The following is a 25,589-nucleotide window of genomic DNA, read 5'->3' on the forward strand; positions in this document are numbered from 1 at the left end:
CAATGACAGGCCACAAATGAGAGGCAACAATGGCTTCCTTAGAAGCTCATGAGATCTAGAGAATAAAAGCATTAGCAAAGCACGAATGTTGATGGAGACCTCGGGAGACAGTAAGAGAATAAAAGACATACCTCTTCCAAAGAGTGCTCTCTTGCCCCAATCCATGGCCAGCATACACCGCGTACGGAAGCTGACACTCTCGGCGAAGTAGATACTACGCCAAAGATACATAGCAACGACACCACCACTGAAGCTCATACCACCAAAGTCAAAGATAGCAGCGTTGCTGATATACGCCAAGCTTCCGAGGTGCTTATACTTGAACGCCTTGTAGACAGCGTCGTCGAGGTCTCCGTAGTCGATCTCATTGGCCCTGAGACCGGGAAGGGCGGCGGCAATCTTGGTCAATTTACGGCCTAGGTACACGCCCTGCTGGTTAGCGCGTTGGGCAGTGGCAGGCAGGGACGTAAGCTTGGTGTCAATTTGGTGCAGGAGCTCGGATAGCTCGCCGTAGTCGAGAGTGCCGGAGTGGTCCTTGTCGTACTGCTCGAAGAGCAAATTCAAGCGACGGAGATGGTTCGAGGCTTGCGGGAAACGTTTCTTTACCCGACTGGCAAATTCTTTCCATTCGGAGAAAGTGAGCTGCACTTTCTCGGGGTCGCGGCCTTTCTCCCAGGCAACAGTGCGGAGGAACCTGACGATGTTGTCTGCGACGTTATTCTGGACTGTTGAGCAGTCACCGATTGCGTAGACGTCGCCCAAGGGAGCGCCAATTAGACGGAGATGGGAGTCAGTTTCGAGAGCGTGCTTGTTGTTTTGGCCTTCGAGTTTGTTAGAGAGTACTTCTGAGAACTCGGCTCGAGCTAAAGCGATGTTAGTGGTGATTTGATCTAGTATATTGAGTAATAGTGTTAGTATACTAACCGACTCCAGTGGACCATAAGCAGAATCCAGTTGGAATTTCTTTTACAACGGTCTTGCCGTCTTCCACCTGGGAGAAAAGAACCCGATCGCCGCGCACTTCTCTGACACGGGCGTTGGTCAACACCTCAACACCGTCGCGAGTGAATCGACTCTACAAGGCGTTAATATCAGAGCAATTCCAAGGGAGATTCAGGTGTGGAGAAAACATAACATACCTCGGCATACTGGGATAGCGCTTCGTCGTAAGTGTTCAGGATGTGGCTTCGGCTTTGGATGATGTGGACAGACATCTCGTTTCGTACAATGCGAGGGAAAGAATGAAGCAGATCTTCATTTAAGAGATCGTACAGCTCGGCAGCAAATTCAACACCGGTTGGGCCACCTCCACACACCACGAAGGACAGTAGGCGTCTGCGCTCTTCATCAGAGGTGGTAGGGAGACATGCTAGCTCCATATTCTCTAGGATTTTGTTCTTGATTTGACGAGCATCATCAATCGTCTTGAGGAAGTTACAGTTCTCAAGGCCTTTCACACCGTGTGGGTTTGTTACACAGCCTAACACATAGAAATGTCAATAAATTTACTTGCTCGCTTGTTGCTTGTTCTTTTGGTACAACATACCGACTCCGATAACAAGCTTGTCGTATGGAAGATAGAAGTTCTTCCTCTGACCGTCTTGGCCAATCTGGGATACTTCAACCAGCTTCGAAGAGAAATCGACATCAACCGCCGAAGCCTTGAGGAAGTGACCATTGATCTGGTCAATAATGCGCCGAACAGGTTCAACCAGCGACCGAAGACCCAAAGTTCCAACCGTACCAGAAGGTAACATGGGAGTAAATAGGAAATAGTTAGTAGGAGAAACAACAGTAACATGGTAATCGGCAGGATTCAAGTTCTTAAGGAGCGCGATGGTACCCCAGCCTGTTCCCAGAACAACCAGACGAGGCTTATCCTTCTGCCGAAGCATAGCCTCCGAGTCGTAGTCGCCAACCAGCACATCGGCAATGGGCAAGTTCTTTGGGCCCCCGATTTCAGGATTGAGAGCCAATTCCGAGACCGGGATATCCATCCCACTGGCACCTTCGCGGTATGTACTAGCATCGTAGAGGAAGAAGGCGACTACCACCGCGCCGGTGGAGATGATGAAGAACCCGCAATATGTAAAAGCCTTGCGTATAGCAGTAAAAGCACGGGATTGTTTCAAAGGTTCGATTTTAGCTGCGATCTCCGATTTGGATCGGATCGGTATCGAGACCGGCGCCAAGGCTCGCCATTGGGGGGCCGGTCGCCGACGAGTGTGTAAGGATCGGGATAGGGGTTGGCGGGAGGTAAATAATGCCTTCGGAGTATGAATTCGACCTGGTAATGACCCCATTAACTTCAGTGCGGCACCGTCCGCACGGGTCCGGCGCAGCATCGCGTTAAGCATTGTCATAACAAAGGGAGCTTGTGTAGAGGATGTTCAGCGATGGAAAACAGAGACGAAACAGCTCATGGTCTTTCTATGTGTACTCAAATAACGAGCGACCTTGAATCAGTCTGAAATAAAAACAGTTTATCTCATAAAAAGTTTAGAATACAACAGGTATCCATGACCGGCGACGTCATCATGTATCGGTCACGTGCCAGGAGCACTCGGGAATCCGGCATCAACACCTTTGAACTCATACGACAGCCCGTTGTAGATTCACCGACAACTATATCTAGATAAGTCATTCTTTTATGTACCAATGGAAATGAATCCGTGGAATTCTATTATATACCCATAACTAATGGGAGTGGATATCGGGAGCTCGAGGAAAGCCTCAAGCTCAGAGCATGTATGAAAAAAAAGCATAAACATAGCAACCACCCATTTCGGTCTCGAGAAGAAAATAAAAGTCACTCCCCGTGGAATGCTTCATGTGCAAAGGAAAATAAATAAACGCCGACCTCGCTTGACATGCAGATTAAAAAAAAAAAAATTTCCCCTGTATGATGGATGATGTGGATACGAGAAATCAGTCCCAATCCAGGTCCTCGTCCGGCTCAGCGCTAGACTTCTTCCTTCCGGTTGAAATCTTCCGGCCCTTGGGTCGTTTGCTGAGGTTTGAGCTAGAGACGGAGCTCTTGCGCTTCATGGGCCGAGGAGCCACCGTCTCGTCGATATCTCCGACAGTATCCAGGCTGTCCCCTTCTGCGTCCTCGTCTCCATTCACCCTGAACTCCTCGTCGATGGAGAGTAGGGTTGCAAACTCTCGACATTTTTGGAGCATCGCTTCCTCGCTGTCTAGAGCTGTCATATTTCTAGCGATAGCTTCCCAAAACTTGTCACCGGTCACCCCGTGCACCTTGGTGGCAGTTTTATTGAGCTCCTTCGTTGCAGGTTTCCCTTCTTTGTTCTTACTGTGAGCATTGACTCCGTACAGACGACGAAGGTGAGTCCGAGCTTCCCAAAGCATTGACAATGATGCAGCGGCAGTTGCCAACAATCTCAATGTCGCAGGGTTGGCTTGCCGCGGTGTGATTATCGATCGAGGCATCTCAGGCGCAAACCCTGGCATCATGCTATTTGAAGCATCTAAGTGAGGCGGACCAATCGGGGTGGGAGATATGTCCGTCTCAATCGCGTGTGCAATAATAGTGCCAGTCGAAGAAACGATACGCTCCATACACGCGATTGTTGGCACCACTTCGGCCAATTGACCGTAGTCGAAATGGGCCAAGTTTTGGGAGATGAAGCGTGCGAGTAGAAGATGTTCTGGGGGGTTGCCAGTTACATCCAATTTCTTCAGTTCGAAGTTGATTTTGGAGCAAAGGTTTGCGAGGAACTTTTTCTGGTAACGGCTGTTGCTGATTTTCACGATCTCAAACAACGGCGCGAGCTTTGAAACATAAGGCCGAGGATTAGCACCATTGGAGTCGCCGACAATATCACGCTGGTAATAGAACGCTTCTTGCACAGCCCGCATGTATTCTCGCTCAAACATGGATTCGTACTGTTGGTGGAGCATTTTGTGTGTGTCGAATGCGATTTTCGCAATTGCAGGGACCGTAGAAGTCTCCAGAGACACGAGAACGCCCGCGCATTCCTTTGGATGCACTAAGCCCTGTCTATTGATACTCGCAATGAGCTCAATGGCAGTCAGTGAATAAGTGTCCTGGCGCGATTGGGCCACCTGAAGCATGTTTGAGAGAAAGTTTTGGGCGATCAAAGCAGCAGCGCCATCGTTGTCGCTAGCTTTCAAAGAACCACCCAGTCTAGTAGTGTCTTCCTGACTGGCGGCTTCTGCAGTTGGCATGACGGCCTTTTCTGACTTGCCTTCATGGATGGCAAAGAAGTCTGCAAATGATCGGAGAACGATATTTTGTAGGCTTGGGGCGTCTTCCTTGAAAGCCTGAGCGAAAGTCTGCCGTGTGCGTTCTCTGCCAAATTGACCAGGCCAGGACTGGCATATAGATCCCAGGCTTTCGAGAGCCATGACCCTCAGATCGAAGGGTGAATTTGATGCAGTGAAGGGAATAATGGAGTCAACCATCAGCCCCGCAACGGAACCACCAGCCCATGTGGGGAATTCACTCCTGAAATGAGATGCATACTTTTCAAGATCACAATGTCGCCCAACACAGCCTGCAATGCGAATATAACTCTTGGCACGGGCAAGGATTGCATCATGTGTAGCCGAGGAGAGATCAACACTCTTATACTGTTGCAATGGCTTCAGTACTGAAACTGTTAATTTCACCAGTCTGTTCGTATTTTGCAGAACGCTGTTGATGGTCCACAAACAAGCCATGACTTCGTTCAACTCCGAGCGGGCGAGCTTGGCAACACTTTTGAAAAGATCATTCTGCACTTCCTTCAGAAGGGTATTATGGGACGATGATAGAAATGGCAAGACGCAGCGATAGATAACCACAACCGATCGGAATATGAAAAGATCATCTGCGGTAGAAAGGTGCCCGATGTAAGGATGCAGAGCCTCCAGTTGATCCGGGGTGAACAGCTTCGCGTTCGACCTGGCAAAGACGGTGATCGTCTGCAAGAGAGCTTGCTGAAATTCCTTGCTAGATCCATCTGAATCTTCCACCAGTCTCTGAAACATGGTAGAGACCATCGCCTTACAAACTTTGAAGTTCAATGCCGCCGACTTGGATTTGTCCGAAAGGACCCCCTTCAGACATACGCTAAGAGACTCCAGGGCAGTTTCACTGCGCTCGGTCAGGCCAACGATGAGGCCTACCTGCTCTCCGAGCGCCATTTTCAGTTTTGGCCCTTCGGACGAGGAATCAATGGATTCGTGGAATGGAACGAGCCATATTTCTTCAAAAGTCTGGCGAGCCAAAGATGCCACGCTCTCCTCAAGATCGCCTGTGCGTTGGAGGAAACTGTCGAGAATGGCTAGCTTCAGTTCCTTCCGAGATGTTTTGTGGTAGATTTCCTTCAAAAGCCCGATGCAGCGCTTCCGGACACCAGCTGTTTGATCGGCTGCACAGGCCAAAATGCTTCGACATCCTTCTTCTTCGAGCTTAGGTTTCAAACCAATGCATTGTCCGATCAACTGCAACGCAGAGTCTCGAACCATGGGCGAGGCATCTGTCGTACACCGGTGTATTACGCGTAAAACCGAGGGATCTCTGTCAAGAAGGTTCGGATCTTTCTCGAGCATGTAAATAACACTTTTCAAGCTGCGGCTGCGAACCTTGGCCGAGTCACCGAGAAAAGAGGCCAAAAGAACTTTGAGAATGGTGTCGAATGCTTTGCCGAAGTTGGAATTCAAGACCGTGAGAATATAGGCAAATTTGCCATGCACGTTTGGAATGTTGTCGAATTCTTTATGAGTCTCCAACCAGCGTGAATCTGAGAAGGATCTTGTTAAAAGAGCAACCAAATCATCTGTCACCTCGTCGTGTGCAATTTCTTCCTGGTCCTCGGAGTTGTAGTATAGGGCGCAAGCTGTTTTGGCCCATTGAGCCAAGTAGTAACCCCGTGCGCTGGTCAGTTGCCAATTGTCGGAATTCTTGTCTTGTAAAAGGTGCTCGAGCGCAATCCTATACGGACCCGTTGGAGTGATGAGGTCTTGATTATGCAGTGCGCCAGAAGAGAATTCCTCAAATTGTTGCTTGAGGTAATCAGTCAATTCACTGTCGGAATCTTCCAGAGCCGGGAGCATGTGCTGAGCGGTTGCTATCAGGTCTGAGATAGCAGACCCCATCCAGCCAAGAAGCTCAAGTGCCATACTCTTCGCAGTCGCGGCGCTTTTATCTTGGTCGGTGATTTGAATCATGCGTAAGGCCAAGATCCGGAGAAGCAGTTCTGCGGCTGGCCAATCAGCCGAGCCCAGTACATTGATCAGATCCTGAGTGAAAAGATCCAGGATATTCCGATATGGCTGGTCACCAGTTTTCGTCGAGTTCATAGCACGCTGAACGATAAAGTTCACAATGTATTGTGCGGAGCGCATGGCATTGTCGTAAAGTCGGTTGGCCTTGTTCGCCAGGCGTTCCAAGGATTCGTCTGACTCGTCGTCATCCGACTCCCCATTTGCACGGTCCTCGCCATCGCCCATAAGCTCGTCGTCATCGTCATCGGCTTGTGATTTGATTCGACGTTTGGTCTTCGATCGCGAAGGTGTTTCCAACGCAGTTGTCTGAACAAGCTGCAGGACTAATGCGGTGAGAAGTTGGATGTTTTTTCCATCTGCAACTTTGAACTGTCGGGCATTCTGACGTGTGGTGGGAAGTTTCTCCAATGAGACCAGAATCTCATCCAGAATGAACGGCCGCTGCTCAGGATATTTTGAAAACACTTTTGCAAGCACATCCATCGCACCACGTCTCGCAGGCTCATATTTCTGGTATCCTAACGTGGAGTCTTTGTCATTGTGCGCATTTTCCACGAATATCAGCTTTGCGGCAAAGAATTCCGCAGCCGTGATCGTCCCCTCGGAGACGTCAATGCGAGACAAAAAGTCTGCAAAGAGAGTGAGAACTTTCTTGCTCTGGTGGACAAGAGTACCAATGGTCCGCTTCTGGGTCGAGAAAAATTGGAAGTGCTGGCCATCTTTGCCACCAGGACGCGATTCCACTGCGGGAATAATGCAATGGTCAAAGAGGTGATTGAGAACGGTGGGAATGGCATCGATGAGATCTTCTGGGCAAAGCTCTCGCTCCGTCTGACGCCCAGACATCGTCTGCAGCAGCGTTCCGATTGCAAATAGTGCATTCAAGACATCTTCGATTTTACCAAGCCACTCTTGGGACTCAACCTCACTAGATGAATCGCCTAAGCTTATGTCGAGAGATTGTGCAGCAATGATTGGCTTTTCGCACAATTTTTGTATGCGGTTGAGATAATCAGACGGTATGTCCTGGAGTCGGTCAAACCCTGCAACTTTCCGAAGGGCTTTCTGGAGGCGAGTGTGAGCATCAGAAGATAGTATCAACCCGTGCACCTCTAGAGATGTTGGGTTCACGAAAATGGGGTTTGTTGTCTCAGAAGTTGGAGGAGTCGAAGTATCAGGTTCAATTTGATCTTCCGCTTCAAAAACCTCGTGAAGAAGGTCTTGAAGCTTTTGCAAGGCCGCATCTGCTTCCTCTTTCTGGTCTTTAAGTCGTACCACCGCCATGGGGTCCTGGCCGTGGGGTTTCGATTGTTGCTTCTTCGCATTCGCGTAATCGCTGTGTTGGGGTACAGGTTTAACTGGAATAACCACAGACAGTTGGCTCGATGGAGGACAATACTGCTCAAAAGAGGCTGAGAAAGATGCTGACTGCGATCTGTTTGCAACGAATGCGCGCTGATTGAATGAAGCGGCTGTCGTCGGGGTGAGGTCTTTCTTTTCGGGTTTAGTCTTTGGGGGTGCTTCGGGGTCTGCGGCCGGTAAGTCAATTAACTATGTACAAACAGCCATAGCATCTTGGGGCTTACATCTGAATGCAATGTCCGTAGAGTTAAGCATCATCCGTGCGAAAGAACCAAGGCTATTTCTACCGGAGGTGTTATCATCAGGATCGTTTGGGCGCAACTGTTGACTTCGGGTAGAAACCTGAGGAAGCTTGAATTTGCTATGAAATCCAAATGAGTTAACTGCACTTCAAGTACTCGGGCTTCCTTACAATTCTGTGAGCTGGTCTCCGTCCAGCAACTGTTGAATATATTCTCGAGACGTTTCTAAACGGCTAGACTCGTCCCGTCCAGATTGCATCTCCGTGTCAAGTTCACCCAGTGTTTTGCGGCCTTCTTGGAGGACATGATTTATAGAAGTAGTATTTGAGGGTCGACCAACATCGGGACGTAGGATACAGTCTGTGCATATAAGTTGTCAGTAAATTGAGCAGAATTAAAGAGATAAAGAGACAGACGAACCGAGACCAAAGACAGGCGCACTGGACATGGATGAGTATTGCAGTGCTTCATCCACAGATAGCGGCCTTTGTTGAAACTGCGGTGGCATCTGATCATGGCCATTGATGACCACCTGGACGGCGGGTCGTCCATTCTGGTCCATGGTCGCGGTTAAGTCAAAAGAGGTAGGCGCGAGTCACAAGGTTGACATGCTCCTGGTAGAGACATGGCAAAGGAGGCAAGCGCCTTATGACATCCCTAGATCATTTGAGTAATGGGAAAAAAAAATGAATCTGAAAGAAAATGAGCAGAGTTACAGCCAAATGAGTTCATGAATTCCGTATGGGTGAGTGACGGCACGCTTAATGCCGTCTGTGACCGCCTATATGGAGGCTCGTGCGTCAAAAAAAAAGTTGCATAGATTATTCGCTGGATAAGGCCCCGATTCGTTGTCACTTTGCTTGCACTCTTGATCTTCTGCTTCCAGATCGTGAAGTTTATTTCAAACTCTTCAACATGTCTGTCATCGGTTCCTTAATTTTCTGCACAGATTGCGGTAATCTCCTTCGAGAATCTACCGGCAATGCGGATGCGATTTTGCACTGTGATGTCTGCGGCACTCGGAATAAAGGTGGGTGAATGAAAACTTTTTGTCGTTTCTGCCAGGCTGCTAGACGATTCATTGCTAACTTGTTGTTTGCAGATACAATTCCCCAAACAATTGTGTCCGAGTCTAAGCCCTCCGCATTCCCCTCAGCACTGAGAGCCAAACGATCAGCAGTCCAGACCCTATCAGCAGAAGACCGGAAGACTGAGGCCATCATCGAGCGTACATGCAACGACTGTGGAAGAAAGCAGATGTTCTACACTACGGTGCAACTTCGCAGTGCCGATGAAGGAAGTACCGTCTTCTACAGATGTGTCTGCGGATTCAAGTATGTCCACCCACCTGAACAGCATATATCTATGAATGCTCAACAAATACTAATTATTTTGACAGGGAAACCTCCAACAATTAATCTTGGAAACGTGGATTGTACAAAAGATATGGGAAAATGTCTATTTTTGGAGAAAGGCTGTATAACTAGCTATTAAAATCACGACCGTCACGAGACAAATTTCTTTTTTTGCACGATATCCATCACGCAGCAATGGGTGCAGCGCTATCCGGGATCAGCGCATATTGGGTTTCACCATTCTTCTCAAACTCTGCCATGTCAAGAGCAACAATGACACTGTCTCTGACCACCTGATCGTGGTCATTCAAGAATTTCTTCAGGGTCTCCTCCACACCCTCCTCCTCGCCCAGACTGCCAAGGGCCTCCGCCGCTTCGTGTCGTACCATTCCTACTTCTGACAGGTCACTCAGTGAGGCTGTGAGACTAGGGATCGAGGCAGGGTGGCAGAGTTGTCCAAACACAAAGGCAACCTCATGACGGAAGAGAGCAGATGGGTCCTTGAGGCCCTTGGCCAGCGCGTTGACGGCATCGACTGCTGTGGGAAGATCAGGGGGCGAGGCAAGGTCGCGCAGACCGAACATCGCACGGTACCTTTGGAACAGAGGGAGCTTTGTGTCAAGCAGTGTCTTTTCCAGGTCGGGGATACAGGGTTCAGTGCTGGCCTCTAGGGGCATGGGTGGAGCAGGGTCGATAGAGGTGAAATCACTGTAAATCAAAGATCTCAATGTCAGCATTTCTCTTCATGGTATATAATATCCCGCGCAGATCGTACCTAGGCTTCAATTTCTCGGCCTTGCGCTCTTCTGAGTTCTCCCACAGGATTCGGTCGACAGCAATGTCGCAAGTCTCCCGAATGATATCCAGTTCATTTGTATCATCCCTCAGTCTCTTGAGGATATCCAAGCTATCCGCGTATCCAAGAGCGCCCAGCGCCTCGGCAGCCTCATGGCGACACATCGCATCCTCCTCGGCATCCTTCACCACATGCTGAAGGTATGCGACAGATTCGAAGTTTTTGGTTTGGCCGAGGCAGTAGGCAAGCTCATGCTTGAGCAGAGCTGAGGGTGACGCGAAACCTGCGGCGATTGCTTCGATGGCGGGGAGGGTCTGGTCTGTAGTGGGCTGTAGGCAGGCCAAGTGCTTGAGGGAGAAAAGAGCGCGGAAGCGGCGAGCAAGCGGCTCAGATTCGGAAACCAGAACCTTTCGGAGAGTATGAACGGTATTATCTGTTTCGGAAACCATTTTGAGGGGTGTGGTTAGAAGGACCTCGGGAGTATAAAAGGAAAGAAAAGTTGTTAATCTTTTTGATCTTATCAATTTTTAGAGTGGGGGGTGGCGGGGCCCATTCAGGCTTTAGCTGCACATGGGTTTTTGCTCGTACGTTATTGTCTTCAATGCTTCCGGTGTAAGCTCAACCCATATCTCTGGATTGAACTATTCTGATGGTTTTTTTATATGTTGTTGTAGGTTTAAGTGTTGAGTATGCGGGTTTTCCTAGGGAGCGTTGATCTTATGTAGAGAATATATATAACTAGTTATACAATATTTTCCGCCATAAGGACATTCATTCCATATGTATATTCTAGTGATCCTTGAGCCTTAATCAAATAGAAGTTATTACACTTGTTGTACACATACGGTGATACCCAAAATATCTAGTCAATATCGGAATAGAAGCTTGAATGGATCAGTTCGAAGCACCACAAAACTAAAGCTAGCCCCTATTTTATTTTGGAAAATCATTGCTCGGATGCACCATGCTCATGCAATGATTATAGTAGAAAGCACATTGGGATCCGAGCACAGCTGGGTTGAGACCTATCGGACAGTTGGGGCTACAGGCATCGGTTGACGGACTTTCCTAGGCAACTTTGTTCAATGCCATCAATAAAATAAAAATTGAGCTAGCCAAATACCTCGCACTTCGTAGCTACTCACTTATTTATGCTCAGCTCACAGTAAATGCTACTGGACTGGGAATCGGTTTCTTGGCTGGAAGCCCTAAATTGTACATCGTCCCCTTCTTTTTGATCCTGGTGGTTGACTGGTAATTGTTGGCCTTAGATTATAATGTTTAAAGATGATCTATGTTAGAATACGATATATAGGAGTGCTTGAAATTGATTTCGAGTGGGAAACTGGCAAATATGTACATAATACAGCGCGAAGTCAAATCATTTGGTCTTGATGTGTCTGAGCTTCTTGGGTTCGTGAACGAAGTTGTTGGCGTAGGACTTGGGCACAAAACGGCGCTCGTTTGGTTCCTGAACAAAGTATTCATAGCCCTGCTTCTGGGCAAAGTTGATTGCGTCTTCCTTCGACTTGAACTTTAGGTTGGTGCCCTGCATGCAATCGGCAGACGACTGCCAGCCCATGAGCGAGTTCTCCCAACGGTGGCCCCGCTGCAAGATATCCCAATCCATACGCCAGTGGTGCTGGTGCCAGGTGCCGGACTGTGTTGCGGCCTTGGTAGGGCGGTAGATACTGTGGGAATCATTGGTTAGTTTGTGGGGGCTAGGCGATACGGCTTCAAATTTGTATAACATACCGGACAGTGCGGGCCTGGAGATCGGTAGGGGCCCCGGAGAGAACGGCCGCGGGGAGAGTGTTGCCGGGCTCGCTACCATCCATGACGCGCTTGGGCACCGGGGAGAATTGCCTTAATTGAAGCCGAAGAGTTAGTGAAAGGATCTGCGACGGAACCAAAGGGGGATGTCGTACGAGGTGCCATGATCAATGGTGGCCTCATAATCCGGCTGGTGACGGGCCATAGCCTCGGAAGGGGTCTCCTTGGTGATCAAAGAGCTGTCCTTGGGAGGCGTAGTGGGAGCATCCGTGGTGGTGGTCTTCACGGAAGGAACGGCCTTGGGGGCATTGACGGAGACGAAACGGGCATTGACAGGCGCAGCGAGTCGACTGACCCGAAGGCTAGCAGCACCCCCAATTCTGAAGAGTGACATTGTGTCTTTTTTGATGTGGGAAATGGTCGTTGCCAGTGAGGACTCCCTTCAAGTGTGGTTTGGTTGCGAATTACAGGCAGGTCACGACACCGCCGAATCGGGTTTAGCCGGGCTTGGCAAGCCGAACATCCGCAGGGCTCGGTTTGTTCCTCCTTCCTCCTCCATCAGCTTTCTTTGGTTCACTTGCGCTGCGAATCAACGTAAGTCCACGCCTCTACCGCCCTGCAAATACTCATTGTGAGCCGCTTTATTCAGAGCGACCAGTTTCTGACCCCTTTCAGCCTAGACAAGATGAGCTACATTGCCCGCCGAGGTCTCTCGACCTTGATCCCCCCCAAGGTAAGAACACCGTCATTCATAACTATTTGTACTCATGCGATTCTTGAAATGATGCTAACTGTCCCTCTAGGTCGCTTCCCCTAACGTGAGTTACCCATGCGCTGCCATCTTTGACTTAGTGCATTCCTTCCACACCCGTCCCGCCCCGAAGCCGTTTTTCGTGAAGCCCGCAATTTGATTCCAAATGCCGCCTTTCTTCCGCCTTCATAACTGACATATTCTCAATCAAGGCTATCGGTGCCGCCCAGGATGCCGCCCGCATGGAGCGTGTTGTGACCTTCTACGCTGGTCTTCCCCGTGGGCCTGCCGCTGCTGTCAAGCCTACCGGTCTCATCGGTCGCTACCAAGCCCGCTACTTCAACGGCAAGAACGCCTCCGGTGTTCGTACGTATTCGTCAATTGTCCCATTATATTGATATAAGTGCTAATTTTGACGCAGCCCTTATCCACGCTATTGGCGGTATCTTGATCCTGGGTTACAGCATGGAATACTACTTCCACCTGCGTATGTGTTTGCCAGCTATCAAACTGCTTGTATACCCTCTTTATATTAGGGACACCACTGACTTGATTTCTTTGACTAGGTCACCACAAGAACCACCCCCACTGAGCTTTCCTTTCTCATCGAATAGGTGGAGGATTGATGTATATACTGGATCCTCTGTCCTAGTGCAAGGGACTGGTTTTAGCGAGAATTTTAGAATCTCACTGTGTTTCAATATTCAGATTTACTGTCCTTTGTTGTTTTGTCGTAGTTTGGAGTAGATTTGGAAGTATACATATTAAATAGCAGCTTGAGTGACAGGCTCTTTCCACAGTTTTTTTCATCGCATATGGACTTCACACCATATATCAAGAAATCCCCGGGAATTCTGATTCGCAAGCAACGACAGCATCTAACAAAACCACTGCTTAAATCGATCAAAACAACAAAAAACCAGGGCTTTCGAAGGGATTCAAAAGGTGTGTGGGCAGACCTCACAACTTTCGTACGGGCCACGCTAAACCGAAAGCAGCGACCCTCAGCTTCAACCCGAGTTGACTCTTGAATCTCGTATCATCTCCCTATCTTTGTATCATCAACCGTCCTTACGCATACTCCCTCCCTCTTTGCTCTAATCCCTTTCTGGGACCACCTGGGCTGCGGATTTCCCAAGACACACGCGCCTCTCGATTCCGCGATCGTGCTCTCCACACCGAGCCCAACTTGACACGGGCTTTCTCATCAACATCCGAGAAGTTGACCCCATCTCTGGTTGTAATATCCCAAATATTCAGGGTGCAACCAGTCAAGGAACCAGTGCAACTGTGGCGATCCTTGGTATCTGACGATAGGTATGTCTTCATGGGAATCTGGCATGTTTGATCTGCGACTGCCTATTACGTCCCCGGATCTATCTCCCCACTGTCAGGGCACATGGCTGACATGGTCGCAATTATTGTATGGAACAGAATCGAGTATTGTTATGGCAGAGCAGAGCAACCGCGATGTGGTAGATCAGACCCTGTCGGGCGGCGAGCCTTCGCCTTCCGACGTTCCTGCGAGCACCAACGACAACCTATCTGCTGGAGGGGACGCAGGGAAAACCGAACATATCGCAATGGCCACTATATCGAACAACTCAAACTTGAATGATCAGCACAATCACGAGAAAACGAACACTCTTGATTCACGGGGGGAAAGCGCCGCCGGTGACAAGAACGCTGGAGGTTCTACGATGGTGAGCATTGCTTCTGGATGCGCTACAAAGCACTTGGCTAACACGGGTGCAGGATACTTCTAAACAGAGCGCCGGAGTTGTCGCGACTCGAGTTCTTGAACTTAATGGACTGGCCTCGGCATCGGATGGCGGAGACGACACAGCATCACAAGGTGGTTCGGAATCGGATGCGAGCCGATCAGATGGCAAGAATCCCACTCATAGTGGCTCAGTCAAAAAGCCAACAGGATTCAAGCCAGTTTCATTTGCCAAGTTCTCGGTAAACAAGGTCCCGGGGGCCCCAACACCACCTAAGGTGCCGGAGAAAGGTATGTACTTTCTTAAACATCTCTCATAGTTGGTTCTAACTTGCTTAGTGCCAACTTCTACAACACCACTCGGTACCCCACAGCCAAGCTCCCGACCGCGCTTGGTTGCGAAGACTACACTCGGCATGCGTGATTCCTTTTCGAAGACTGGAGCAGGCGGAGGCAAGCCTGGTGGATCAGGGCCTGATCCAAATCAAGTGTGGAATAAAAACAGACGTATGTATTGGTCATGCGATGGGGTGGAATCCTGTAAACTGACATTGATATCTGTGTAGCTGTTGTGCCCGCTCCTCCGAAGCATTTGACTGACGAGGAATTGAAACAACAATACGGGATTCATATGACTTCTCGTATCCAAGAAGATGGGGCTGTTAGCTCTGAAGCAAAGTGGGCGGATATTGATGATGATGAAGACGATTGGGCCCCTGAGACGATTGAGTGGACAGATGGAACTAAGGTCAATCTCACTCAACATCACAATGAACCCCCACCGGCTCCTAGTCGTCGGGAGCCCAAAGAGCTGCCGCCTGTAGAGCCAACCGTCGTGAAGGAACCTCCCAAGCTTGCGCCGAAGCCAACTGTATCAATGGGGTCTCGTGCCATGGTCCTCAAAGTGGGAGCGAACGCTGAACGGCAAGCGAGAACCGCGAGTGCTTCTTCTAGCGGCACAAATGACAAAGTCCCATCTAGCTCTACAAGCCCAGCACCGCCATCCAAGTCTCCTTGGGCCGCTCTGCCTCCCGTCGAAAGAGTGTCTCCAGTCATTGCCCCTCTTCAGCCTCACCAACAGCGCATGCCCGTGAGATACCCCCAGAGAGATGATGGCCACCATGGCCCAATGTCAATACCGCCTAAGGAGATTGCAGCGGATGATTTCAACCGTGCATGGAAAGACCAGTCGGATCTGCCTCAACTTTTCAATCCTCGATCTTCCCAGTACGAGCCGGTGGCGGAAACCAGGAGAGGATCTTGGCGTCATGACCAACACCCCCGTGCTCCTGCGGTTTTGCAGAGGCCAAACGATCATCCAAGTGGACCGGCAGAGCCATCTGCTGCATTCCAGACGCACAGGTCTAGTCATCAAGATGGTATGGGCTGGGGTGGTCGTCGTCGCACATCATCAAACGTGAGCGGAGGAAGCGGAGGGTTTGGCCGTAGGATGTCAGTTGGCCGATTTGATGCCCCTCCCAGACACAATGATGCTCGAAGAGGTTCTCAGGTGAACGGCCTGGGTGATTCAGCAATAGTGGGTCACGAGCAACACCATGGCAAAGACGAAACTACTATGTCTGGTCCAAATGGTACAGCTCGTCCAGCTGTTGATGTAGGTCTGTCTCCTGTGGAAACACCGGCGGTTCCTCAGGTTCCGCAAGAACCTCAGGAGGACCCTGTTGCTTTACAAGAGCGTATTATGAAAGAGAAACGGCTAGAAGCGAGGCAACGAAGAATTGAGCAGGAGGAGAAAGAGGAAGCGGCTAAAAAGGAGAGGATTAGGCAACGTCTCGCGGCGATGGGTCCTGCGCCAGAGAAGAAAACTCCCGAAACGCGCAACCCCCCCTCTCTTCAATCTCAACCTCACCCTCAACCTCACCCTCACCCTCACTCTCTTCATCCTCCCCAAACCCCTTCCCAACTTCCTCATCCACCTATCCATTCTATTTCTTCACCCCCCAAACCTCCTGTTCCAGAACCCAATCGGGAACCGAAACAGTATGGTATGATGAAAGTGCATCATCCCGACTCTGTCAAGAAATTCGTTGGTGCACATGATCGCACATCTGAGAGCAAACATCTCAACCGACGTGTCTCATCACCCCACCAAGAACCCCATCGTGACTCTGCACCTTCATCTACCTCCCACCTCAAGACTGAACCCCACTCACCCGTCCAGAGCAAGGCATCTGATGCCAAGCTTGACGAGCACGGGACTCAGTGGCAAGGTAATTTAACTTCGACTTCACCCTGGTCTCATCCCAATATTGCTGTGCCTTCCACATCCGCCAAAAATCTGTGGAAGCCCTTTGGCAGTGACCGCACTCCGACTCTCGGTAACGGAATCTTTGACCAACCTCTGGGGACTTTTACATCACGTGAAAACCCTCTAGGCCAACTCGGCATGGATTCGTCAAATATGCCTACCCCTCCCAAGTTCTCTGCTCCTAAGGAGCCAACCGATTCATTGCCGTCACCTGAGGCACGCCACCCCTCATTTGACACCCTTAACCCAATTGGACGCCCTAGCCCAATTGGCCCGCCGAGCAACCGGAATTCTCGTGCCATTAATGATTGGAATAACTTCCATGAGAACGCCCTGGAGAAGGAATCCCAGAACGCCAAAGAGTTCCTCAAGAGACTCCATGACAGACAGAACGGAGCCCCAGCCCCGCCACCCGCGCCTGTTGTATTCAGTGAAACCTGGAAAAAAACACGTGCCACTGAAGATGGCAGACGAGTTGTCACACAGGTCACTGAAAGGGTTGTCAACAACGACGAAGACATCGCCAAAGCGAAGGCAGCTGCCGCCAACCAGCAGTCCAATCCTCTTACGAGCCTTGATACTCCTATGGATGGCCTGAACGTGTCTGACATTGGTGTTCGTCCAACCGGCAATGTTCCCACGCGGAGCTCTCGATTCTTCCCCCCGGCATCTGAACAGTCGAAGCGCCAGGTCGCCGAGAAGGAGCGCAGTAGTCCTTCGCCTCCCCCTCCAGAAGAAGTTACCACCCATCCTGTGTACTCCGGAGACTCGAGTCGCCCCCACGTTAATCTTCCGACCCCCAAGCCTCCAAAGCCTGTTGTTAAGCTGCCTCCTAAGGCCATTGGTGCTCCGGCGCCCCCGCCGACATTTGCTTCTATGGCAGCTGCACCACCGCGTAACGTGGGCCCTCCTTCTTCGACTGCGCTGTCGTGGCAGGACAAGATCAATGGCCTCTTCGGCAAGACTACTCCTACGCAGAAAAAGAGTGTCTTAGCTGTGACATCAGCTACCAAGGAGCCCCTTCCGGTTCATGCAGCTCCTGTCTCTGTCTCTATTCCACAGACCAAGCTCAGCTCCCAGCCTGGGGATGGCGATTTCGCCGTTAGACAAGTCAACGAACAAGATGAGATGTTCGAAGACCGCGAACCTGGGTCTCTGCCTGCTGTCCGTGTGCCAAATATGGCACCCCAGAATTCTTGGAGCGCAACTCGTCCTTCAGAGCGATCTCGCGGCAAGAGCTTCAAGCCGGTGCAAGCACAGAGTATTCAGCCGTTCCTGGTTGGACACAATGATCGAGACAACCATGGCAACATTCGTGCTTCGGTGTTCCTTCCAGGCGGCTCTGAACCCAAAGGTTTCTTGATTCAACGCAAGGCTGGTCCGACTCGAGGCCGCAATTCCAATACCAATACAAATGTCAATGCCAGACCCCGCAAGGGAATTAACAATAAATCCGGCGATGTTTCTGGTGGCTCTAAGAAGCCTACCCCTATCACCGCCTCACGACAACAACCGCGCCAGCGGTCGGGCTGGAGCCCCGAACCCCCCACTTCTCGTTAAGAAGTTTTGGTTCTGCAAACATGTGGATTATCTTCAAGCGTTTTCGGTATTTTCGTTTTACTCTATCTTGCCTGGGAGGCGAGAACTTGGGCCATTCTCGCTAACTCCTAATCAACATCTGTTTTCACGACTCTTGTTGCCATTGCCCACTTCGTTGCTCTTCTGGAATTCGGCCACAATCCAGATACTCCTCTACCCTCTTCACGCATTTGCGTTTCTCTTGTAATTGTGATTTCCGTTTTTTCCCCTATGTGTCTCCCCGACCCATTCAGGACTCCGGCCTTTCTTTTGGCTTTTGATGTGTGGATGACCGTCATCTACCTATTCAACGTCCTGTCTGCGTGATCATTGCTCGAGTGGTGCATGCTTGTTCCGACCTAGCAGTATCACATTGCCTCATGTTGCAGAGTATTCAGCCAAATCCGCACCGATACTTACCAAGAGAATTCCATTGTTACAAATTTCAGTCCCTTTGTCTGCCGTAAACGTAATTTCCAACCCTCACGATACTTAAAGAGGGTTTGATACTGTGTGGTCTGTGGGGTTGCCTCGTAACAACTTTAGCAACTTGAATATCCTAAAACATGTATGCTCCGTCAATCTACTACTTCCACAGAGTGATCAATTCCAAGAAAATCCATCCAAGAGGCGACAACGTTGTTCACATCACACTTTCACCTGTCAACTCCCTCGTCAAACCCCAAGCAAGCATCCTGCTCTCGAGGTGCTGCGCCCTGACCACTGTGATTTATTCCAGCGAAACTGCCCAGGTGAAAGCCTTGTGTAAGACCACGACCAAGAGCTCAACGAATGTCTTGTCTAGGCCATGGGCTAAACGTGTCTTACAGATTACTGGGAAGGACGCACGCATTCGAGACCGTGACGAGAACATGCGACTTGGACACGTCCCGTAGCCTTGATTTCAACTGCCCTATTCTTTCGAACCTACTGATCCATAACACCGAACTGTCATGCCCAAGAAGCCACCAGAATTTTAGCTTGAAGCACGCTCTTCGCCGATTTCTGCAAACAAATCCGAATTGAAAAGGCAGGGGGTCATCTCTTTGGGCGTCAGGGAAGAGATCTATGCTATAGCTGAGATGGGATACTTGGTCTTTCTACGGGACTATTGTGGAGGATTGCGGTGATATGGGGGTCACATACTTTATACTCAAGCTAAGTGTGGGAATATGGAATTGGTTGGGTTGTTAGGGGTAGTCTGTTCAAACGGCGCCTTATTGGGTTGTTTTATATGGCTTGGATCGCACACTCAAATGTGCTGCCGAGACAGATATGGAGACCTGGAAAGATTTGATATCCCGAGCAATGAAAGGCTTTCAATTAAAGAACAGGCTTAGAAGCACAGGCAGAGGATAGAAGATAATCAAATAATTTACACAAATGATAGGTATCAACCGAGGAAAGAAAGCCCTTATAAGGCTCAAGATAAACGCCTTGTCCCTCGAATACGCCGCTGAGATCAACCGTAATGCCAAAACAACTGCATCGACGCAGAACTAGTGGCATCTGTGATACCACACGTCCGCAGATGACCATAGTTTTGACATCCATAACGCCCCAAAACCAAGCCCGACCATCCATCAGATAATCACGCATATGAGAAACAGCTCGCAGAGAATTGAACAAAAGAACGTGAGTAGAAACCTCCCTCACCAGTTCCAGGTCCGGCTGGAAGCAGCAAAGACAGGAGGCTTCCACTGGAGACGGGCAGGATCGATTTTGCGCGCGCCCTTGATCTCTTCCTTCTTCAGACGCTTTTCGTGCTCCTCCACGACATGGTCTGTGAGTACAATGACCCAATTACCCTTCTGCAAGAGTGTTAGTAAATTGTACAGTATGGTATGTGCTGCAGTGCAGTGCACACTTGTAAGACCATACTTACATGGTATCGGAGCATGTTGAATACAACCAGAGTCTCGTGAACATCCTTCTCAGTCATGGAAGTGAGCACCGCGAGTTCGTTCTCGCTAATAGCTTCTCGGTTTGGCTCGATCAGTAACTCCACTAGCGTCTCGCGCCAGTACTGTCGATAACCAAGTAGACCGAGATCACTGAGTGGTTTTTCGGGGGAACCGAGCTTGCCTTCGCGCTTGCTGAGCTCGTAACTGAACGAGATGAGCAGGCGGCCGAAACCGCGGCGCTGGTATTGTGGCAAAGTCATAATGCACGCCAGGTTATACCCTTCAGCAGAATCTTTCTCCTTGGAGAAGTAGCCGACAAAATGGCAACCGGTCTCGTCGCGTGTAGTCATGCAGTAGAACAGAAACGGGTCAACATCGTAGTAAAGCGTCTTGTGGTCGAGGAAGAGCTTGCTCAGAAGACACAAGTTTCGGCACCAGGTGCGCTGGCGACGGCCGTCGACTTCAAAGAAGGAGATGTAGTCGTCGCGGTAGATCTCGTTACCGGGTGGGTGGGTCAAGGTACATTTTGCGCGATGGCGCTCAAATGCACGCTTGTTGTCGAAGTAGCTGAGGCAGAACTCGTCGATGTAGACTAGGTCGACGTCCGAGAAGGAATCCGGGTACGGTGAGAAGTACCACGGCTCGACGTCATACTTGCCCATCTGGAGGCGGGTCAAGTTTCGTACGCGATGGATCTCTGTCGGGTTCTGTGTCATACTACCACCTGTACGAAGTCGCTCGATTTCCTCCCCGCGTGTAATCACCTCGCCCGTTGTTGTTTGGACTTGATCTTCTTTTACTGATTTGCTTTCCGCTGCAGCATCCGCCATCTCGAAGTCTTCTGACTCGGTGGCCTTCGGCGTGCCGACTGTTGACACAGCCTCAGATGGGAACATCGATGAGTCTCCTCCAGGTGTCTCGGCACCGAGGTTTTCTTTCCCTCCAGCCTTTGAGGGCCGTGATATCTTGCCGACATTCACGTTCTTGCCGCTCAGAATATCGGGTGTTTGTGACAAATCCCGGCTGTCAGCCCGGGCACGCTTATTAGCAGCCACATTCTTGCTAGGAGCCGCTTTGCTAGCAGCAGCGGTCTTCTTTTTATCAGCCTTTTCTGGCTGTGGCCATTCAACTTCTTGGGAGAGATCGATGCGAGACGACGCAACCCATTCTGGAAAAGATAAGTCAGAAAAAGTTCAACCTGCACCAATGCTGGAGCGGGAACTTACCATCAAGACGCTTGTTGAAATCGACATAGTGTACGCTGGGATCTATATCAGCACCAATTCAAAGCACATGATATAAAGAGAGGCAAACTTACTAAAATGAAGGGCCATCCTTCCGCTGCCTAATAGACAGAATCTCAGCTTTTCGCAGTTCTCCGTCCTACACAGAATAGTCAGTATCAAAGCCCAATTGAGGTCGATCACGACGATTGATAATCATGTGATATAGCCACAAAAATCTGCGACCACAGGGTCAAGACGAACCTTCTGCACCATGGCCTTCACACCGATTCTATGAAGTCAGTTAGAATTTGCGACCGATGAAAGTAGACATAAAAAGTCCATGTCTAATTATTTCAGATATAAAAAGCGACGTACCGGATGGTGTTGAGTGTGGCGAACCCTCTATCGACGGGGTCGGGCGTCCCCGTCATCTCCCCGTGGGAATCTCGGACGCCCATATTGTTGGACTGGCAGTAGGGACCGAAGCAATATCAGAGATGGGAATGATGGAATCGAGTAGATACTGTGGTCATTTGGTGATGGGGAAATGATGCGGGAAAGGGAGCAAACTGGGAGAATGTTATGTAAGCTGTTCCGCATCGGGGGGTGCTATACAGGACTTGGATGTATTTCCAGCTGAAGATTTAAAAAATTACATTACAAAGAGGGTAAATCCTTTCATTGCTTGAAACAACCCAAATAAATGATAATGCCGTAAACACCGTCTCCTGTTTTCGGGATTTGCATCCCCTTCCATGTTGCCATGCCATGATCTTGCACATAAAATACAAAGCTCAAACCAACGCCACGCGCCTTGCAATGAATCAGAGACGAAGGGCAGCCGTGAAAGAAGCGATATGTCTCGATCAAAAGACCGTACATCTTTCCTATCACCCTTCAAACTTTCGCTTGACACCATTTGCATTCGCGGACGGTGGCATAGCCTGTGCTCTCCGTTTTTTCTCCTCGTCCCCGGCAGCCATACTTTGCTGGCGCTGCTTCCAAGCTGTTTTGATGATGGGAGCAAGGCGAATGAGATCGTCTTCGGTGACACGGTCCTCGATACTTTCAAGAACCTTTTCAACAGTGGAGATGTGGTTTGCATCGTTCTTGTCATCACGAAGACGATGGAAGCGCCAGCGTCCTTCATTGTCTTTGGCACACTCAACGATAGTGTCATCAAGAGGAATGCCCATGGCTTTGAGATCTTCCCATTCCTTCGGTTCAAGGAACATCTCTCCAAAAAGACGGTACTCGCCCGCATTGAGCATGACGAACAAGTGGCAGATCGGGATAGCGTCGTAGTCCACGTATGGCTGGGTGATACCCTCAGCCTCATCCTCAGTATCTGGCTCGAGCGTCGGAAATTCGAGGCGCATACGGAAATCAACCGTGTTCTCTTGGGGTGGCTTCCACTTGAGGATGTGTTCGTCGGTGCCGATACGGTATGGAGTACTGCGGCAAGTAAAGATGAGACCGTCGTTACCATGAATGCGCTTGACCTTGGGGATAATTTCGCGGAACATCATCTCAATGCCGTAACTGAATTGCGTAGATTTGTCCTCAACTGCGAAGGGGCGGTGATTTTTCTCTTCCGGGAATTTGCGGTACATGGCATTGTATGGCCTGAGCACCTTTTCCTTGAAGTACGCCAGCCGCTTGTCCAGGGTGCGGTGCATCAAGCTTTGTCCGTCCAGCACCAGACAGTCGAAGACCAGATATTTTAGCTGGGTGGTTCCATCCTCGTAGGTGTCGTTGACAAGCTCGCCGTCAACCAGGGTGTCGACGTGGTATCCCTGGAAACTTTCGTCGTTTGGTAGAGGGAAGTGTAGACCAGGTACATAGCGGTAGTCATTCTTGCGATCGATCAGGTAGTGAATCTCCGGCATGTCGGAGTCGGGATCTCCGCGCGCAAAGTACATCAGGCAGCGGATGCCGTCGGTCTTTTCGCAGACAAAGTAGTCCTCCCGTTGTAGCTCGCTGAGGTGGCGTGACGCGAAGCTGACCGGCTGTGCTCCAGGGAAGTTGAGATTGTTGCGCCCAAGGAGTTTGGCGACTTCGCGACGAAATTGATCAGCTAGGTCATGGTCGGCTTTGATTCCTATCGCATCTAGATCAGGGACAGCGTGGCTCATTGTGAAGATTCGAAGATTCGGAGGGGCAGCTTTTGGCAGTATAAGCGTCTCAGCAATGAGTCTGTAGGGCTCAGACTTCCCTCAAGAGTTGGGAGAGGGGTCAAGCTGCGATTAAAAGACTCGGAGAGCTTGGTGGTGGAGTGATAGCAAATGCGAGGGCGCTCGCCCGCAATCGCGACAATATAAACCAGGCGTTTTTCAGCTGCAGGTGGCTTTGTATAAAGAGGATCACCCAAGGGTCATAAGATGGCTCGTTTTGCTCATGCTGTCAGGTTTCAAAGACAATAGATTGGCGAACAGAATGAATTGAGAGATGTCCTGATGCCTCAGGCGCACATCACGTAATCTGAATAGCTTCCCGACCGCCGAGGTCACTGCGGGCTATAGTGCTAGGTGATCTTGTCTAGTGAATTTATTGGAATGTCCTACATGACTGTAGATAGTATATACGCTTACATATGTGCCAGACAGAACTAGAAAAGGTGGAAAGTATTCAATTGCAACTACTTTCGAAACTTCAAATGTACATATCACGCCAGTCGGGGTATCATATCGTCACCTTTCAAAGCAGACAGAACCAGCCTGTACCCATGGCCTATCCAGGGAAATCGAAGAAAGAGAAAGATGCGAAGAAATCGAAGAAGAATAGTGCGATGGTCAGTAGTCCTCCTGCACCCATGAACGCCAGCATCCAGTATCCAGTACAGGCAGTAAAAGCTCAAACCCAACCGCAAACGAAAAGAGAGTCGTCATAAATCATCGCCTGATATGCGGATATCAACTGATATGTCAATCAAGCGGCTGAAGTAACCGGAGTTTTGCGGCCACCTGGAACAGCGGATCTCTTGTTTACATCCATTCCACCAGCAGAAACATCAGGCTCTCCATTGGCGTCAAGGGACGATGAGTCTAAGTCGGCTGCGACAGTCGAAAAAAGAATACCACCGAAAAGGGGTTGGCTGTCTTCGTTGGAGAAAAGACCACCGCCGTTCCGAACTCCCATGGCATGTGACATCTGCTCCTTGATGCGGACGTATCGGTATTTCGACTTGGTGGTGATGATGGGATGACGAACAAGAGGCTGGGGCGCAGAACGGGCAATGGCAGCCATTACAGCGTCTCTTTCTTCGTCTGAGTCAATAGGACCTGTGTTCTCGATATCTTCCTGCAGAGGAGCGTTGGCATCGATAGCAGCCTCTGTAGTTCGAACGGGTTAGTCATCTTGTCTATAGTGAGCATGAATAAGATAATGGGAAGCTTACTCTGCTGGCGAGCCTGGTTCTTCTTCTGATACTGCTGGAGAAGCATATCATACGGCAGTGTTCGACCAGGAACCGAGCGCTTGGCACCCATTGAATGGCTCTTGCAGGTCAAGGAACGAGCGCACTGCGCGCCGTTGGGAAGAGTAACACCACACTGTTTTTCGACATCGACAGGACCCTTCGGCTTGGCTGTCTTTTGCTTGGGCTCGTCCTTCTTCTTCTTCTTCTTTGACTCCTTTCCGTCGTCTTCATCGGCCTTGCGCTTCTTGCCCTTCTTGTTGCCGTCCTCGGTGCCCTTAGTGGCACTCTTCTTGGCGCTCTTCTGGCCCATGTTGGGGTTGTCTCCATCGGCCTTGTCGGGACCGTCATCGTCTCGATCGTCGCCGGCCTTCAGGCGATTGGCCGCGTCGCGGGCTTCCTTCTTCTTGCGCGCCTTCTCCTGCTTGGCCTTCAAGCAGCCGCGGACATGGTCCGCTGCGGTTTGCTTAAGAGTGGGCCGCTTGCAATGCTTGCAGATTACGGTCTCAAGGAGGTCATCTTCGCGCGGCTTGCCAGTCGGGAACACGGAGACGACTTTGCTGTCGAGGGTGGGGAGGGGAGAGGCGGTAGGGGAGGTATCGATAGGACCATCTTTAGCTTCTATGTGCTTGTTAGTATCATCAATGCCCGTGGAAACATGCCCGGGGAGCTGTACCGTCTGCCTTCTTCTTGGTGGATGCCTTGGCCGTCTTCTTCACCTTGATCTTGCCGGGTTTGGTATCCTTGTCCGTGAAGGTGTACCCGGAAGCATCAACCAGGCTTCCCGGTCCTGCCAACAATCATAGAGTTAGCTCAGTTCGTTTATAAATTTCATATGCGCCGAGCTTGATGTCAAAGTATCCCAAGCCTCTTGCGCTTTTGACACGAACAAGGTATTGCGTACCTCGACCGGGGTCACCACTGTTCGCCATGGTGAGCGCAAACT

The 25,589-nt window shown here is 50.1% G+C and overlaps 11 protein-coding genes across 11 annotated transcripts; 4 read left to right on the top strand and 7 right to left on the bottom strand.

Moving 5' to 3' along the window:
• Nucleotides 1–38: 38 nt before the first annotated feature.
• Nucleotides 39–2,363, bottom strand: N7447_005359 (putative NADH-ubiquinone oxidoreductase 64 kDa subunit; the record flags this gene model as incomplete). Its single annotated transcript, XM_057229621.1, has 5 exons — nucleotides 39–55; nucleotides 132–863; nucleotides 925–1,075; nucleotides 1,140–1,480; nucleotides 1,547–2,363. 5 exons carry the CDS (start codon nucleotides 2,361–2,363, stop codon nucleotides 39–41), a joined length of 2,058 nt encoding a protein of 685 aa, XP_057084711.1.
• A 565-nt stretch (nucleotides 2,364–2,928) lies between these two features.
• On the bottom strand, nucleotides 2,929–8,418 carry N7447_005360 (putative sister chromatid cohesion protein Mis4; the record flags this gene model as incomplete). The annotated part of the gene is made up of 4 exons (XM_057229622.1): nucleotides 2,929–7,781; nucleotides 7,839–7,975; nucleotides 8,027–8,216; nucleotides 8,277–8,418. 4 exons carry the CDS (start codon nucleotides 8,416–8,418, stop codon nucleotides 2,929–2,931), a joined length of 5,322 nt encoding a protein of 1,773 aa, XP_057084712.1.
• A 353-nt stretch (nucleotides 8,419–8,771) lies between these two features.
• N7447_005361 (DNA-directed RNA polymerase I core subunit RPA12) lies at nucleotides 8,772–9,274 on the top strand (the record flags this gene model as incomplete). The annotated part of the gene is made up of 3 exons (XM_057229623.1): nucleotides 8,772–8,886; nucleotides 8,959–9,190; nucleotides 9,256–9,274. 3 exons carry the CDS (start codon nucleotides 8,772–8,774, stop codon nucleotides 9,272–9,274), a joined length of 366 nt encoding a protein of 121 aa, XP_057084713.1.
• A 122-nt stretch (nucleotides 9,275–9,396) lies between these two features.
• N7447_005362 (deoxyhypusine monooxygenase) lies at nucleotides 9,397–10,456 on the bottom strand (the record flags this gene model as incomplete). Its single annotated transcript, XM_057229624.1, has 2 exons — nucleotides 9,397–9,919; nucleotides 9,987–10,456. The coding sequence occupies 2 exons, from the start codon at nucleotides 10,454–10,456 to the stop codon at nucleotides 9,397–9,399; spliced, it is 993 nt and encodes a 330-aa protein (XP_057084714.1).
• A 932-nt stretch (nucleotides 10,457–11,388) lies between these two features.
• Nucleotides 11,389–12,174, bottom strand: N7447_005363 (ETC complex I subunit; the record flags this gene model as incomplete). The annotated part of the gene is made up of 3 exons (XM_057229625.1): nucleotides 11,389–11,698; nucleotides 11,763–11,873; nucleotides 11,936–12,174. 3 exons carry the CDS (start codon nucleotides 12,172–12,174, stop codon nucleotides 11,389–11,391), a joined length of 660 nt encoding a protein of 219 aa, XP_057084715.1.
• Nucleotides 12,175–12,465: 291 nt separating this feature from the next.
• Nucleotides 12,466–13,123, top strand: N7447_005364 (F1F0 ATP synthase subunit f; the record flags this gene model as incomplete). Its single annotated transcript, XM_057229626.1, has 5 exons — nucleotides 12,466–12,513; nucleotides 12,584–12,598; nucleotides 12,744–12,897; nucleotides 12,953–13,018; nucleotides 13,098–13,123. The coding sequence occupies 5 exons, from the start codon at nucleotides 12,466–12,468 to the stop codon at nucleotides 13,121–13,123; spliced, it is 309 nt and encodes a 102-aa protein (XP_057084716.1).
• A 748-nt stretch (nucleotides 13,124–13,871) lies between these two features.
• On the top strand, nucleotides 13,872–18,080 carry N7447_005365 (uncharacterized protein; the record flags this gene model as incomplete). Its single annotated transcript, XM_057229627.1, has 4 exons — nucleotides 13,872–14,234; nucleotides 14,287–14,542; nucleotides 14,591–14,758; nucleotides 14,818–18,080. 4 exons carry the CDS (start codon nucleotides 13,872–13,874, stop codon nucleotides 18,078–18,080), a joined length of 4,050 nt encoding a protein of 1,349 aa, XP_057084717.1.
• A 584-nt stretch (nucleotides 18,081–18,664) lies between these two features.
• N7447_005366 (uncharacterized protein) lies at nucleotides 18,665–18,994 on the top strand (the record flags this gene model as incomplete). The annotated part of the gene is made up of 1 exon (XM_057229628.1): nucleotides 18,665–18,994. The coding sequence occupies one exon, from the start codon at nucleotides 18,665–18,667 to the stop codon at nucleotides 18,992–18,994; it is 330 nt and encodes a 109-aa protein (XP_057084718.1).
• A 756-nt stretch (nucleotides 18,995–19,750) lies between these two features.
• Nucleotides 19,751–21,686, bottom strand: N7447_005367 (NuA4 histone acetyltransferase complex catalytic subunit ESA1; the record flags this gene model as incomplete). Its single annotated transcript, XM_057229629.1, has 6 exons — nucleotides 19,751–19,909; nucleotides 19,984–21,170; nucleotides 21,229–21,263; nucleotides 21,321–21,385; nucleotides 21,490–21,517; nucleotides 21,604–21,686. 6 exons carry the CDS (start codon nucleotides 21,684–21,686, stop codon nucleotides 19,751–19,753), a joined length of 1,557 nt encoding a protein of 518 aa, XP_057084719.1.
• A 432-nt stretch (nucleotides 21,687–22,118) lies between these two features.
• On the bottom strand, nucleotides 22,119–23,363 carry N7447_005368 (mRNA guanylyltransferase; the record flags this gene model as incomplete). Its single annotated transcript, XM_057229630.1, has 1 exon — nucleotides 22,119–23,363. One exon carries the CDS (start codon nucleotides 23,361–23,363, stop codon nucleotides 22,119–22,121), a length of 1,245 nt encoding a protein of 414 aa, XP_057084720.1.
• Nucleotides 23,364–24,156: 793 nt separating this feature from the next.
• N7447_005369 (deubiquitination module subunit SGF73) lies at nucleotides 24,157–25,575 on the bottom strand (the record flags this gene model as incomplete). The annotated part of the gene is made up of 4 exons (XM_057229631.1): nucleotides 24,157–24,560; nucleotides 24,626–25,264; nucleotides 25,320–25,433; nucleotides 25,548–25,575. 4 exons carry the CDS (start codon nucleotides 25,573–25,575, stop codon nucleotides 24,157–24,159), a joined length of 1,185 nt encoding a protein of 394 aa, XP_057084721.1.
• Between the last annotated feature and the right edge of the window lie 14 nt (nucleotides 25,576–25,589).

This window comes from Penicillium robsamsonii (assembly GCF_028829455.1).
Source record: "Penicillium robsamsonii strain IBT 29466 chromosome Unknown utg000003l_segment0_segment0, whole genome shotgun sequence".
Lineage (NCBI taxonomy): Eukaryota > Fungi > Ascomycota > Eurotiomycetes > Eurotiales > Aspergillaceae > Penicillium > Penicillium robsamsonii.